This window comes from Gekko japonicus, unplaced genomic scaffold, assembly GCF_001447785.1.
Source record: "Gekko japonicus isolate JY-2015 unplaced genomic scaffold, Gekko_japonicus_V1.1 scaffold2589, whole genome shotgun sequence".
Lineage (NCBI taxonomy): Eukaryota > Metazoa > Chordata > Lepidosauria > Squamata > Gekkonidae > Gekko > Gekko japonicus.
Window position 1 is genome coordinate 160,531 of NW_015160915.1, and position 16,465 is coordinate 176,995.

At 46.5% G+C, this 16,465-nt stretch overlaps 1 protein-coding gene across 1 annotated transcript in view; it reads left to right on the plus strand.

The window, feature by feature from the left end:
- Positions 1-15,841, plus strand: part of LOC107121518 (zinc finger protein RFP-like) — a 42,292-nt gene extending 26,451 nt beyond the window's left edge. Inside the window, exons 5-7 of the mRNA XM_015424434.1 lie at positions 11,182-11,366; positions 12,894-12,926; positions 15,336-15,841. Coding sequence (XP_015279920.1) covers positions 11,182-11,366; positions 12,894-12,926; positions 15,336-15,841 — 724 coding nt within the window. The remainder of the gene's footprint in view (positions 1-11,181; positions 11,367-12,893; positions 12,927-15,335) is intronic.
- The last annotated feature ends 624 nt before the right edge of the window (positions 15,842-16,465 follow it).

Here is a 16,465-nt window from a genome sequence, read left to right on the forward strand (position 1 = left end):
GTCAGGGCACTGTCCACACAGTTTCCATGCACATTATAGTCTTCACAGCTGACTGAATTGAGTCTTGCTTTGTGTTTGTGTTTGGGATTGTGGCAGCAGGTCCAGGAGGTGGATTTAAGGATAATGTATGATGCTGCCCGAAAGATACCCAGTGGTCCTTCTCGGCCTCAGCACCAGCCTGATGGAACTCTCTGCCTAATGACATCCGTGCCCTGCAGGGCCTAGTGCAGTTCCACCAGATGTTCCACCAGGCCTGTGGTAGAAGACAACAAGGGTTTGTCATCAAGCCTGTCCTCCTCCATTTCTCTTCTCCGCTATGGAATAGGATATAAATTAGCTTCAAGCTCAGTGGTTAAGACGCTTAGCTGCAGACTGGAAGGTCAGTAGCTCGGCAGTTCGAGACCCAAGTGTGCCACATGATGGAGTGAGCTTCTGTCTCTGGTTTCAGCTCCTGCCAACCTAGCAGTTCGACAGCAAGATATTGCAAGTACCGCTTTGGTGGGAAGGTAACAGCATTCCATGCACCTCAGCATTTAGTCATGCCAGACATATGACCACAGAAACGTCTTCGGACAGTGCTGGCTCTTTGGCTTGGAAACGGAGAGGAGCACCGCCCCCTAGAGTCGAATTCGACTAGCTTTCGAGCAAGGGAAACCTTTGCCTTTTGTACCATCTGGAATAGTTTTGAACTGTATTGGTTTTATTGTTTTTAACTGTTTCAGTCTGATTCTAAATGAATTAATTAAATGTTGTTCACTGCCCTGAGCCCTCAAGGGGAGAGAGTGGTCCACCAACATTGGTTGGTAAAAGGGAGAGGGCCCTGGACCCTGAAAACTGCCATCAACTGCCTTAAAGAACAGTGAACCCTGCAGGGACATCCAACTAACACAGAGAGCTGACTGCGAGCGGAGAATGATCTACACTGGCTGCTACCATCATATGACTATTAAAAACCACTAGTGCTTTATTATGACTTTATATTTGTTTATACTTGTTTTAACCACAATGATATTTTAATATAATTACCTGTTTTTATGAGAGCCGCCGTGAGCCAGCTTTGGCCGGGAGGGTGGGGTAACATAAGAACATAAGAGATGCCAATGTTGGATCAGGCCAGTGGCCCATCCAGTCCAACACTCTGTATCACACAGTGGCCAGAAATACCAGTGCCATCAGGAGGTCCACCAGTGGGGCCAGGACATTAGAAGCCCTCCCACTGTTGACCCCCCAAAGCACCAAGATGACAGAGCATCACTTGCCCCAGAGTCCCTATCTATACCTTGTGGCTAATAGCCACTGATGGACCTCTGCTCCATATGCTTATCTAATTCCCTTTTGAAGCCGTCCATGCTTGTAGCCACCACCACCTCCTGTGGCAGTGAATTCCAAGTGTTAATCACTCTTTGGGTGAAGAAGGACGTCCTTACCCCTTTGGGGCAGTTTGAGTACCTCGTTATGCCCTTCGGCCTTCAAGGGGCTCCGGGGGTCTTCATGAACCTTATCAATGAGGTCCTACATGAGTTTCTATTCAAGGGAGTGGTCCTTTACCTTGATGATGTGTTGCTGTACTCTCAGGACCTCCCGTCGCATATTAAATTGGTGCGCAAGGTCCTTAAACGACTTTATGAACACCACTTGTTTGCAAAGCTGTCAAAATGTGAATTCCACAAGACATGCATTGACTTTTTGGGCTATCGCATCTCTGGGGGGACGGTTGAAATGGACCCTGCTAAAATTCAAGCTGTACTTGACTGGGAGCCCCCCAGGACCCGCAAACAATTGCAAATGTTCCTCGGATTTGCCAATTTTTACAGAAATTTCATCCAGAATTTCGCTCAAATTGCCCTTCCCCTGACTGATTTGCTCAAAACCAAGGGAAAGGGGTTTGATGCTACGAAACCAGGCGCCCCGCTTAAATGGTCCCCTGCTTGCGCAGAGGCTTTTGAGAAACTTAAACTGATGTTCACCTCTGAGCCAGTGCTGGCGCGCCCTGATGAAACTAAGAAATTCATTGTCCAAACTGATGCCTCGGATGTGGCAATGGGGGCCGCGATTTTGCAGGAGGGGGAGGATGGTCGTTTACATCCCCTCGCATTTGTGTCTAAAAAGTTTTCTGACGCTGAACGAAACTGGGGGATTTGGGAAAAGGAGGCGTCAGCAATCCGGCTGGCTCTCTCCACGTGGAGGCAGTGGTTGGAGGGGGCGCAACTGCCATTTGAAGTCTGGACTGACCATAAGAATTTGGAGATGCTGAAATCCCCCCGTTCTCTCAACGCTAAGCAACTTCGTTGGGCGGACTTCTTTGCTAAGTTTCGATTCACTCTTCGTCATTTCCCTGGGGCGGCGAATTCCCTGGCTGACGCGCTTTCACGCCTCCCACAACATGACAGTCAGCGTGAGATCATCATGGACTCTGTCTTTTCCCCCTCCCATCTGGGGGGGGCCGTGGTCACCAGGGCGCAAGCGCGGGCAATTCCACACTCTGATGAGACTACGCCTTCCCTTTTCCCTGTGGGGGGGGGGGCCTGGGTCCAAAAATATCTGTCTGCTTTGACTGTTGAGGATGATGCCTCCCTGACAACGTTGCCTGATTGTGTCCGTAGCCCTGATGGTCTGATTTATTCTGGAGACAAACTGTATGTGCCTATTTCAATGAGGAGGGAGGTGATGGAGTCTGCTCATGGTTCGAAACTGGCAGGGCATTGGAGTTTTGTTAAATCTCTACAACTCATCCGCAGACAGTTCTGGTGGCCACATATGCGCAAAGACCTCTTGATGTTTGTTCGGTCCTGCCAAACATGTGCCTTGACTAAACCCAGATTGGGCAAGCCTCCTGGTCTTCTACAGCCACTCCCTACTCCATCGAGACCATGGGAAGTGGTATCCATGGATTTTATTACTGACCTCCCTGCGAGCAAAGGGAACACTGTCATTTGGGTGGTTGTTGATTTGTTTTCTAAACAAGCTCATTTTGTACCTTTTCCTTCCTTGCCTACAGCTCAAAGGTTGGCGAAATCGTTTATGTCTCACGTGGTGAAAATTCATCAATTACCTACTAAGTTAATTTCTGACAGGGGGACCCAATTTGTTTCTAAATTTTGGAGGGAACTTCTTTCCATTTTAGGGGTGGAACAAGGACTCAGCAGCGCGTATCATCCCGAGACTGACGGACAGACGGAACGAGTTAATCAGACCCTGGAACAATATTTGCGTTGTTTTACTAATTATCAACAGAATGATTGGTGTGACTTATTGCCTCTTGCTGAATATTGTTATAATAATACTGTCCATAGCTCCACAGGCATGTCTCCGTATAAAGCTGTCTCTGGTTACGACAGCCCCCCCCTCCCTTTCTTGGAGGGGATGGGCCAACGTCCTGTGGGGGATGCTGATACCTGGTGTATGTCCTTGCAAAAAGCATGGCCTCTGTTATGCCAAACACTTGACGCAGCCAAGGCTGCTTACAAGACCCAGGCAGACAAGGGTAGGGTGGTGGGGTTTGATCTGAAACCTGGGGATCTTGTGTATGTCTCAACCAAGAACATTAAGATGCTGCGGCCTAGCAGGAAATTGGGATGGAAGTTCATAGGCCCTTTCAAAGTGCGCAAAGTCATAAATGATGTGGCAGTTGATGTTGTTTTGCCTAAGAATTTACGTGCCTTGCATTCTGTATTTCACATGAGCCTGTTAAAGAAGGATCCTGGCCCGTCTCCATGGAGACCTGTAACTACTCCTCCTCCACCTGTCATTTTGGAAGGGGATGAACATTTTGAGATCGCTGATATCCTGGATTGTAAAGTGAAACGTGGTAAACTCTGGTACCTTATCGAATGGGTTGATTTCGGTCCCCAGCACCGCGAATGGGTGGAAGAAGGGGATATTCGGGCCCCTTACCTGATCCGTAGTTTCCACAGAAGGTTCCCGGACAAACCGGGAGGTCTCCCGCCCAGCCCGGGAGATCTCCCGCCCGGCCCGGGAGGTGTGTTGTAAGTGTATTTTAAGGGGGGCAGTATGTCAGCAAGCTGCCATTCTGTTTTCTGTGACCTCTGTGTACATATTCTTTCCCTGTTGCACCCGGCTTGGTTTCTATCATCCTGCTCCTGCGTTGGAATGCAAAAGATAACTGCTGGAGGTTGTGTGGGGGAGAAGATGCTGTAATGCTTGGCTATTGCTTTTCCCATGACTACTGCACCTGTGTTATGTCTAATATCCTGCCTGGTTCCCATGGACTGGGCGCGCAACCGTTTCATTAGCCCGCCAGCGGGAAAGTTATTCATTGGACCTGTATCTCTTTGAAGTTCCTTTATTATGCTTGATCTAACTGTGTATCCCCAGTTCTAACAAAGAACGTGTTTGAGTATGTCGTCAACGCTTTGAAATAAATTTTGCTTTTCTTAAAACGTGGATTTATTCTCGATGCTTGGGGATCCAACACTAAGAAGGATTGCAATTCCTTCTTAGAACTAGGCTTCAGTGCGTTTTGGATGGTCCATACCTTTCCCTCAGTTGGATGGACACCATTAGCGTCGATTTGGAACCCCAAGAACTCCACACTGGGTACTCCTAAATGACACTTAGCCCTCTTTACTTTCAACCCAGCCTCTTGGAACCGACGTAAAACAGACCTGAGGCGTTCTGCCAGTTCGTCCTCAGACCGGCCGGCAATCAACACGTCATCAAAATAGGGGACCACCCCGGGAAGGTCCTTTAACAACCCCTCCATTAGGCCTTGGAATATGCCTGGGGCCACGTTTACGCCAAACTGCAAACAATTCACTTTGAACACCCCCCTGTGCGTGACAATGGTTTGTGCCATGGCGGCCTGGGGGTCTACTGGCAGCTGTTGATAGGCCTGAGCCAGATCTAGTTTGGTGAAGACTTTACCCTCCCCTAATGATGCCAGCACGTGACTAATTATGGGGACTGGGTAAGAGTGCTGCTGCAGAGCCTTGTTGGGTGTGCATTTGTAATCCGCACATATTCGGATAGACCCGTCAGGCTTTACTGGTGTCACAATAGGGGTCTCCCATTTTGAGTGTGACACTGGTGCAAGCACACCTTGAGACATGAGCTTGTCCAGCTCGGCCTGTATACGCAGTTTTAGAGAAATCGGTACCTTGCGATACTTAAGCCGTATAGGCGCTACAGCCGGATCTAGGTCAAACGTTATAGGTGGCCCCCTATACATTCCCAGAGTACCATCAAACACATCTGCAAATTCCACATGCAGTTAATTCAATTTATTTGCATTGACTTGGTTAATACCACTTATTGCAATCCCGAGGGCCTCAAACCAGTCTAAGCCCAACAGATTGGCTCGGCGCCCCTCGGCAACAAGGAGACTCAGAGACTCCTTGAACCCTTTGTATTGTACCTCAGATGTGGCTTCACCGGCCACAGGGATGCGCCTTCCCTGAAAATCGGAAAGGTGGATGGTGCTCGGCTGCAAATGCTGACGGCTCTATTGCGGAAACAAACATTGCAAGGTTTCAGATGAAATGACGGTCACTGATGATCCTGAGTCGACCTCCATCTCGCATGGTATGCCATTCAGCAAGACTTTGCTCTTCTTTGCTCGCGATTCGGTCCTCAGGATGGTCGAAGGGCAGGAGCAGCAGTTGGTCAGATGGCAATCTGTAGACCTCGCATTGTCCTTGCCTTGAACCCGAGGGCTTGCACGAGGAGACAATGATGGTGTCTTCTTCTTCTTGGCCCTGCAAACTCTGGCCAAATGGCCTCACTTGTCACAGGACCGGCAAATGATGTCCTTCACCCAGCATCGATCCCGCTCGTGATCTCCGCCGCATCCGGCACAGGTTCGCCTCGGCGCAGTTTTCACTTGGGTCCGCTTGGGCCTCAGAGTACGAGAATGGTTGACATCATCACGCTCACCGTCGGACCCGCTCGTTGATTCGTGGTGTACGGCTTTGTTGTCCCCCTGTTGGATTGGGACAGGGTTTTGATGCACTTCTTAGGTTGCTTTCTCAGTGGCCTCAGCAGCAACAGCCTTGGAGTAGGCCACAGCGTGGGTGAGAGCCGTTCGTGCGAACAATCGTTGCTGTAGCTTCTCGTCCCTCATGCCACAGACAAGTCTGTTGAGGAGCGCTTCCTCGAGGTTGATGAAGTTGCACGGATGTGTAGCCTTCCGCAAGGTCGAAACATACTCAGTGACCATCTCATTCGCGGCCTGGGATCGCTTGTAGAATGAGTGATGGCAAGCGATCTGCGAAGGTTGCTGTGCGAAATGCCCCTGTAGTTTCAGCTTGAGTTCAGCCAGGGACAGGGTTTTGATTTCAGCCGGGGCGGCCAGTGACCGAGCGACGTCGAAGACAGCCCTTCTGCAGGAGCTGAGGAGCATTGCCTTTTGCTGGTCCTCACCCTCGATCTGGTTAGCCTGGAGGTAGAACTCAAACCTGGTCAGGTAGGAATCCCAGTCCTCGAGGAAGGGTTCGAATGCCTCGAACCTTGGGTTGACAGCCATCACTGCTTTTTGTGCCAGCACTGGCACAGGTGCTGCAGCTGCTTGATCAGCCGGGGCGCGTTCTTCCGCCCTAGGTTCCTCAGGGGCTTCTCGGTCGTCCGCCGTCCTGGCATCGGTTTAGTGGGGCTGCCTACCCGCTCTATAATCCCATCCTCGTTGCCAATTGTTAGATACGAGACTCGAGGCAGCAGGTGAACAGTGATAACAGCTTTATTGAACATGAAGTCAGAAGAACCAGAACGAGACAAACTATGGAGCAACAGGCTCCTTTTTAAACAGTCCAGGCTTGGCAAGCCACGCCCACATGTCAGCTAAGGTTCAATCAAATACAGTACATAAAGACCAATCATTTTGCTTCCCTCCAGAACTTCCTTTGTTCTGATAGATCGGTTTACAATACCTTGTCAGACTCAAGCTCAATACTTTCATACATTATATTATATACACAGCACACGTGCTTCAGTGTTTCAGGATGCATTTCTCCCCAAAGAGATCTGAAGTGACTTACACAAAAGAAAAAGAATTCTACAGCACAAGAACAACTAGACAAACCCCAAAATTCCATAACAAATCCAGGTTGTTCCCAGTCCACCAAGCTGACCATTGCATGTCCCAGGCTGTGAGACAAGTGTCTCTTACCCATCCAAGGGCTCTTGCCTCTGGCCCTACGCAGGCTTGAAGTACCTGCAGGAAGAGGAGGAAAGGTAATCAGAGATGGACTTCAGCTAGCTTGGTGCCAGCATTCCAGCAGCATAACATAAGAAGAGCCTTGCTTAATCAAACCAGTAGTTCATCTAGATCAGGGTCCCCAACCTTTTTTTACATTTGTGAGCACCCTTGAAATTCTGGCACAGGGTGGTGGGCACAGCCAAAAAGTGGCTGCCTCAAAATGGCTGCCACAAAATGGCTGCTGCAGCTTCCCTTCAGTCACACAGTCAAAGCACTGTTTTTAAATTCTGCACAGAGAAAGACAAAAGGGGGAAACATTAACTCAGGAACCAAAAGGCTGAGCAACTAGAAATTAAAATAAAATACAGTGATTTATTGTACAGTACACAGAATCTTAGGATTAAAAACAACGTATATAGGCTGCCATTAAAAACTCAGGTCTTAGTATACAGCAACAAGATGAAGTTGCATGTCCAAAAACAGAATCACGATAATGGTTACAACATGCATATTAACTTTATTTGTGTATTGTTTTATGTGGAAATTTTATTGTATTGCATTTATGCACTGTGGTTTATTGTATTTTAACTTGTTATACGCCATCTTGAGCCTGCCTGTGTAGGCAAGGTGGGATATAAATCGAAAATAATAAATAAATAACCAAAGGACCTTCATTGATGGTCAAAATTACACTAACGCACACATAAAACTGTAAATGTATCAATATAAAAAATCTTTTTCAGGCCAGGCAGGTTGTATGAGAGTCCTAAAACTGATAAAAAATACTGATGTGAGAAAATTACAGCGTACTGACTAATCACACAAAAAAATGTTTTTACAGAAAATTATAAAGAATAGTGGCTACTAACACTAAAAAAGTGAAGCTCCAGTTAATGGTTGTAAATCAGTTCTGCATAAACTGAGGAGCCATCACTCATTAGAAATGGTAACAAAAGACCAGCATTTTGTCAATAAGATCATAAGATAAGTGGGAATTTAACACACACTGGGAAGGTCTGTACATGCTAATTTCTAGGCATACTTCTGAATTTCATTGGGGCATACTCAATACTGCTTAATTAACATTGGCCCCGGTCACATGGGCCAGGTAATGCTGGGGGGGGGGAGCAAAATAAAGTGCGGTAGCCTGATCACACGGTTCCCCAAGTCTCCACACTTAGGCTGTTAGCTGGTGATCACACAGCGATGCGGGAGCGTGGCAAAGAAGCGGCGCAGCAAGCGTTTCACGTTTGTGCGCATGTGCTTACGAAAACCATCCGGTTTGCAACCGGGCATGGATGAGTGCCAGATGCCACGGGATACTAGCGCTCCTACGATCAGACGCCCACCCCTGCCCCATGCTTTCTGGATACTAGTGTACTTTCCAAGGTACTTTTTTACTGCGCATCTTCGGCGGGACACCATGGGTTGGCCACGGGGGCACTATGCTTCCCAGATGTTGTGGTGTGATCGCACCCCAAAAATCCACCTGACATTCGTGCTTTTAGCACAGCAAATCCTCCGTGTGACTGGGGCCATTCTAATTTAACTTTACATTTATGATATGCCATTGATCTTATTTACAGAATGCTGGTCCAAAGCCTTACATTACACACACGTGTCACACCTGACTGTTCCTCTGATTATTCTGGGGTAGGAGTTTATTGGTCAAATCCTCCTTTGGTGGGAAGTTTGAATGAGCCCCCCCTCCCCCACTTTTGGAGTGATCTGAGGCACCCCAGCTTCTGAGGGACTCTTTGGAATATGGGCAAAAAGGAGCAAGCCTTGAGAATCTTGAAAAATCCATTATGTGCTGAGGAAAAGATGGTCTCTCTCCAAGGAAGGAGACACCAGAACTCTTCTACATTTTAGGGAGTAAGAAACTGTCTTGTTCTTTTGATTTTTGTATTCTGTAGTTTCACCTCCTAAATACATTTACTAGTTTATTTGTATGTGCGTAGAAAAGACTTTTTAAATCATTTGTTCACTGGCCTTGAGACACATTCTGAGTTATTATTGTGACACTCTGAAGACTCTGTCAAGTTCACTCTACCAGATAGAAGGCGAAGGGGGAGGTGGAATCCTCTCCCCCGTCTCACCCATCAGCACAGACTCCTTTGAGAGGGGAATTCTTGGCTGACTTAGAACAGCCCATTACTGGGCAGCCTTCAGCAGAGTTACTCCTTTCCCAGCCCCTTGATTTCCATGTCCTTAGAAAGGTGTCACTCTGCTTTCCGACTGCCCTGCTAATTCCCTGAACTCTCCTACGTGGTGGCAGAGCCAATTAAAGAGGTAGGTCTGGGGACCAAGAGGCCAAGAAGTCCATTAAAAATATTGGATGCAAGGCTTCTGGTTTTTGGTGACCTGAGACTCGGATGCGTCCCATCAAACTCCTGATGGAGACGTGCCGAGACGCGGCCGACAGGAGGGGTCCCGGATGGGTCCGGACCTCCCAGGAGTCCTTGTAGGGGACTCCAAGCCTGGGGTGCGGGGAACAGCCTCTTCCAAGGCGACAGCCAAGGAATCGAGCTGGATGGAGTCCAAAAGCAACTGACACAAACTGATAGAGCCATCAAGAAAGTCGAAACAAAGACAAAAGACATTGAAGAAAAATTGGAGGAAGTGGGAAAAGAGACAATGTCAGATAAAGGACAACTGTTGCAACTTCAAATGGAAAGATCAATGTATGTCTTACGCTTTCAAGGCATTCCTGAGCAAAAAGGAGGCATTCCTGAACATAAAGGAGAAAAGTTGAAAGTACTTTTAAGTGAAGCGTTCGCACCAATGACGGATTTTAAATAAGATGTGATACAAAATGATATAGATTTGCCTTATCGAACTTATTCAGATTTTATTAAGAAAAATTAACTACCTGGAGAAATATATGTGAAATTTTCTAAGAGATCCACTAGAGACAGTGTTTTGAAAGCCACATCTGGGAAGGTCTTGAAGGTTAAAGATGAAGAAGCTAAAATACTAAAGGACATTCCATTTGAGATGTGGAAGCGAAGGTGGCAATATAAGGATTTGATCCTTGCCTTATCTTTTTAGGTTCTTTTTTTTTCTGTATCATTATAGTGACTCCCTTTTTCCCATCTCTATAGGTTGTAGTATATAAAATGCAATTTAAAAAGTTTTTAATTTTTTAAAAAAAAATATTGGATGCATATGCTCTGAGAAATTCAGAGACATGAAATCGGAACAACATATAATCTGCACGTGTCCTCAAGCGGCAGCCACTGAAGTGAAGCCATGGGCATTTGTGCCCCATTATGTTTCTTCGTTCATCACTGGGGTCGTGTGAGGAGGAGACACCAGCGGATGTCCAGAGGGCCTTCTCGGTTGTGGCAACAAAATTATTGTATCTCCTTCCCAGGGAGATCCATCTGTCCCCCCTCCCTTATGATCTTGCACCTGCCTGTGAAGAACTTTGCTGAATTGTTTGGCCTTCCCTCACTGAACCAATGCTCTCTCTAAGCTGTGGGGTCTTGTGAGCAAAAGTTCTGCTTTGTGAGCTACTGGCATTAAAGTTGTGAGCGAGCGATTGGGCTCCTGCGTAAATTAAGCTTGCTCTGGAGCCGTCTTTTCTGAGCTAGGACAAAAATGTGTGAGCCGGAGGCTAAAAAATTGTGAGCTAGCTCAGCTTAGAGGGAACATTGCACTGGACCCTCCTTCCTGTTTCGGTGTTTGTACCTTTTCTTGAGCTGTTTTGCATTTTAAAGCTTGCTTCAATGTTTTTGGTTGATTGCAGCCATGGGGACTCTAATTTGGGTGGAAAGGCAACATAAAAGTGTTTTAAATATAATCAAAGAAATAGTTAAACATATTCCTGATAAGGTCTCATTTGATGCATGCAGTGAGGCAGCCTTGCCTACCCAAAGCACCTTCTGCATTTCTTCTCCTGCCTGTGATTTAGCTACACTTTCAGCCGCTCATTGCCTTAGTTCTGCATATTTTTTCCATTTTGTTCTTTTGCTCCTCTGAGGAATGCTGGTTTGGGTGAATGCTCCATTAACAGTGTTTCTCTTTAGGTATGAGAAGAGGAAGTCGTTTGAGAATGCAGAGTCTGTCTGGTGTACGGTGAAATTGTTGTTTTCTGAGTATAATGGATCGGTGTTTTCTGGGTTTCCAGAGGCTTTCCCTTCTGAGCTGAAAAGTCAGGTCTGCTACAGCCATTATAACCCCTTTCTGGCGAGTGCCATGAAGCAGTTCAGAGGTAAGAGTGGAATGGCTGCGGGGATTTCAGAGAGGACATTCACATCAGCCAGACATTTACATCAGGGGTCTGGGTTCACTCAGGAATGCCAGTTAAGATGCCCTGACCTTGATAGCCCAGGCAAGCCTGGTCTCGTCAGTTCTCAGAAGCTATGCAGGGCCAACCGCGGCAAGTACTTGAATGGGAGGCCTCCTTGGCATACCAGGACTGGGACGCAGAGGCAGGCAATAGCAAAGCCACCTCTCCAAAATGTCCAGGCCCCTAGGGGCCGCCAGAATTCAACCATGACTTCTAGGGACACACACACACACACACACAATTTTAATAATCCTAAAAAAAAAATGCTACTTAAGAAGGCAATTTTAGTTCAGCATAAAGAGAATTATTCTCAAGAGTATTTTTGGAATCGTAGCTCAGAAACAAAGTTTCTAGAACGTTTAAACAGTTTCCTTCATGTTTAATCTCCATACTCTGTGGGTGCCGTAGTATTTAGGAGGGAGACTGGGAAAGAAGAAGTCTTCAAAAGGAGAGGAGATAACTTGATTTAGTGAGGCTGAGGAAGGTTTGAAATGACCAAATACACATTTGCCCTGACTTTAATTGCAATTTGAAAGTCACAATGTAAACTGATGCCCTGTTTTTGCACTTACACCATTGGTGGTATTCATTGATCCGGGCTTTTGAGTTCAATAGCTGTTCTTGATGCATAATCAAAGCTGGGTTACTTTAATGATACAGAGGAGAAACTATCCTTCCTTCCTGATAGCTGACATTGACTAGGGATTTCCTAAAGGGTGCTACCGTTTACACCACAATGGCTTGGTTCCCTCTGGGGTTCGGCAATCTTTAACCAACCTGGTGGCCCTGAAAATCAGTGCATGATCCAGGGGCAGGGTTTCTCTCATTTAACTGTGACATTTAGGAAAGCAACTCCTGGGTGGGTTGGGATATTTTTAAGTTCATAATTACTGGATCAAAAGCAGGGTACTGGTGGTACTGTTTTCCCAAATGTGCTTATGGGATCCTTTCCTCTGTGTGCTGCCTTTGCTGTAGGACTGTAGCCAAAATGGATCTGTCAAAATTATCGCTTTGGCTTGTGTGAAGGACTCCTGTGGCTTGAATCTTGTTGGGATTCGGGATTATCATTTTTTAGCATCCACCCCCTGTTCAGTCAATTCCCAAATTTACTTTGGCTTAAATTGCAGTGGACTGTATTTTGAAAACACCCAGACTAGAACTACAGATTCCTGGAACAAAATTCTGCTGAAGACGAGTGTTAGCTTTCCAGATCAAATATTCTGTACCTTTGCTTTCTAAAACCTACAGAAGCTGCAATTGGGAATGTTGAAAATTACATTAGGATAAGAGAAATGTAGGTATTTCCAAGGAAAAATGGAAGGAAGGAGGATCCCCATTCTCCCAGATTTGTTTCTGCATCAATACTTTTGGGAATTGCTGTTCTTGTTACAAGATACTCTGTCAATACAATGGTTTGATGTTTATCCTTTGTTCCTTTTGCTTCTCCAGATGCTTTGGATTGGGCATTTCTGAAACTAGAAGGTAAATTTTGAAGCCTGAGAGAGAACAAAATTCCCAAGAAGGAGAGGGACTTGTTAGGGGGTTTTCTGTTTGTGTTCCATTGACATTCAAGTGTTCCATCCTAGGAACATGAGAATCATAATTGGGGTAGTTATAAAAAGTGGGACAGAGGAAAGGGGAAGTAGTGAGTGATTCTGAGTGTCAGTTTTGTAACCTGAGAACATTGTAAGCCCTACTGGGTCAGTCCCAGGTCCGTCTAGTCCAGAATCCTTTTTCCATCAATGGACACTGTGCTGTGGAGGCCACAACAGGCTTTATGGTGGTCACTCATTCATGGCCCTGCTCGGCTGCTTGAGAGGAGACTCCAACTCAGAGGGGTAGTTCAACTGTCCCCTTTATTCAGGAATTTCCTGGACACAGTTTCTCCTTAGGGAACAGGCTCGCCTCCCAGGAGAGTTCCCTTACTTCTCTAGGCTGTGCACCTTCTTCCCACTTCTCTCTCTCACCCATTTCAGGCTACTCAGTCAGTCAAAGTTTATTTCAATACCAGATCAGCTCCGGCGAGTCAGCAATAGTAATAAGAATTAAAAACAGAAACATAAAAATAAAATAGGGAGGGCACATGCAATGCAAGAAGCACAGAGCAGTGAGCGCAGATTGTGCGGGGAGGGACAGAGAGATGACGCCTTTCTCTGACAGACAAGTAAAATTATGGAGGCTCAGTCAACCGCTTGCGTATCCCACACGCCTGAAGGCAAAATTCAGAAACTTTATTAGTTATCTCCTGGGAAGAGTCTGCAGGGAGGAGGAATGCATAAAGTTGTTCAGATCTTTCTGGTAAAGTTGACAGCTGTATACTGAGATTATTGGATGATGTGATGAGCAGTGCAGCAGAACATGTCCAATAGGCTCTCCTTTCCTTGTATGGCAGGGGCAGAGCCGTTAAAGGAATGGAACACGATGGTGTCAGCCTTCCAGGGGGGCTGAGGGTAGAACGCTGAAGCATGCCAGGGTAAAGATCCTCCAATATTTGGAGATCTCAATGGATGTGAGATAATCTGCTGGTTGAAAGCATTTAGCATAATGGTGGCAGAGGAGGAGGTCAACGCTGAGAGGATGAACTGTCTCCCTGTCAGCTCTTTCAAAAGAGAATGAAACTGGCTGTGGGCCTCACTCAGGAGAGCTCTACCTCACAATCCTGTCTTGAGAAATAGGAGAATCCTCTAAATTGTGACCAGTGTTCCTTCTAAGATGTCAGTGTGAGCTAGCTCACCGTTTTTTAGCCTCCGGGTCACACATTTTTGTCTTAGCTCAGGAAGGATGGCTCCAGAGCAAACTGATTTATGCAGTAGCCAAATCGCTCGCTCACGACTTTAATGCCAGTAGCTCACAAAGTGGAATTTTTGCCCACAGGACTCCACAGCTTAGACGGAATATTGATTGTGACCAGGCCTTATTCTGGATTTCAGTTCCATGCTTCCCTTCCTGGTTACTTTGGTTATTAAGTTGCTAGAAGAGGGGACCTAGCAGGACTTGTGGGGAGGGGGAAATCCCACCCCGACCAGTTCATCGCCACTCGCTCTGGCTTTCCCATCCTGCAACTGGCTCTGGCTCTCCTCCCCCATCTTACGTCCTCTTCCACCCGTCTCTGCCACCGCCAAGAATGTTCACAGGCCATTTTAGCTGGCTGATAGAGATAGGGATACCTGGCAAACAATAGAAAGAATCCACTGAAATTCTTGGAAAACACTATATAAAGGCACAATTTCTCCTTGTTCCTGTGCTGCTTTTCAGTTCTTATTCTGCATTGTGTGTGGTTTTGGCTCTTGAGAGTTGAGCAGAGACTTCCACTCCACATTAGCAAACATCAGGCCTTAAAGAAGTGGCCACGCTGACATTATCGACCTTGAGAGTACACCCCATCCGTTCCATTCTAGCACTACCCACTCCCAAGATTACCCAGCTCAGCTAAAAAAAAATCACTAATTAATAAATGAGGTCTGTGTGGTTACCTGACACACACACACACACCCTGCTGTACCAGAGGTCAGTGGCTCAGTTAAGTCTTAGACTATGGAGAAGAAAGTACCTCTGAAAGCGTGCAGAGTTCCTTTTCCTGACCACTGCATCATCCTGCCTCCACACATAATGTGGCATTGAAAATGGACAGGATTATGTATAATGGCATGAGAGAAGCTCCTTGTGAGGCCTGCCCTGGGCTGCAGCTTATTTGCCCCACTCACGTATGGAGTGAAAAGAAAGAGAGAAACAAACCAAAGCAATCACTTTAGAAACAGGTCTGTTCCATGGTTGGATTTCCCCAGGAGTTGTTGGAGCTTATATGTTGATGTATTTAGTTTATCTTCTCGGAGTGAATCCATTTCCCAGCTGATTCTACATCTCTTCCCTCACCTCATTTCTTTCCAACAGCAAAGGTGACTCTGGATCTAGCCTCAGCTAGTTCCCATCTAGTCCTCTCTGGAGATCAGAAAAGAATGTGGTGGCAACATGAAACTCAAGACCTATCTGAAGAACCTGAGAAACACTATGGCTTTGTGTTGGGCAGTGTGGGATTCACAGCCGGCTGCCATTTCTGGGAAGTCCTTGTGGGAATTGAGGAGGGGTGGGCTGTGGGGGTGTCCAGAAAGCCTGAGAGGGGCAGGGTCCCCATGACTCCTGAGGAAGGGATCTGGGCTGTGGGGAGGTGGAAGGGCCAGTACAAGGCCTTCGTAAAGGGCATTGACCCTCCCCTGACCCTGAGGGGGGAGCTCACATCGATCCGAATCTGTGTGAACTATGATGGGGGTCGAGTGGCCTTTTTCAATGCCGAAAGAGCAGCCCTTCTCTACGAGTTCTCTGGAGCCTCCTTCTGTGGTGAGACCCTTCATCCCTTCTTTGCTGTGTGTGGTGATGGCTGGCTGAGTCTCCTCTCTTAAGGCATTCAAAATCTCCCTCACAGGCCTTTCCAGTGTTTATGAGACCAGGATGATTAATAAAGAACATTCAACATCTCTTGTCCATTTGATGAACTTTTTGCTATTCCTTTCCCCCCTTTTGTTTCTGTACCCCTTAATTATATAATAAAATTAAAAATTATCCAAAAATATCTCTTGCCCCAAAGCCTCTTTTCTGGTTCAATAAAATGTTCTACAGGCTCCCAGTCACCATAACTAACAAAATGATACCTTTCCACCCCCCAGAGAGCCTTTCACCTTGGCCTATTTAAAAAGGAGAATATTAACTGTCATAAATAACCCTCACAGATAAAAGCAGAAGTGGAAATTCAGGGCTCCAGTGTCTTCCCCTCCCCTCAACAATCATTTTGAGTTCTCCTCCGATCCCTGGAGGTGCTTGTTCTGTGTTAGTTCAGGGATAAACTAAACAAGATCACCTTTATTTTGTAATATTTATTTAATTTCATTGAGTGCCCACAAGTTCTTGTATTGTGTGTTCTTGTATTGGTCACCCCAAACTCACTATCAACTCACATAACATGTACTTCTTCACCCAAAGAGTGATTAACACATGGAATTCACTGCCACAGGAGGTGGCGGCAGCTA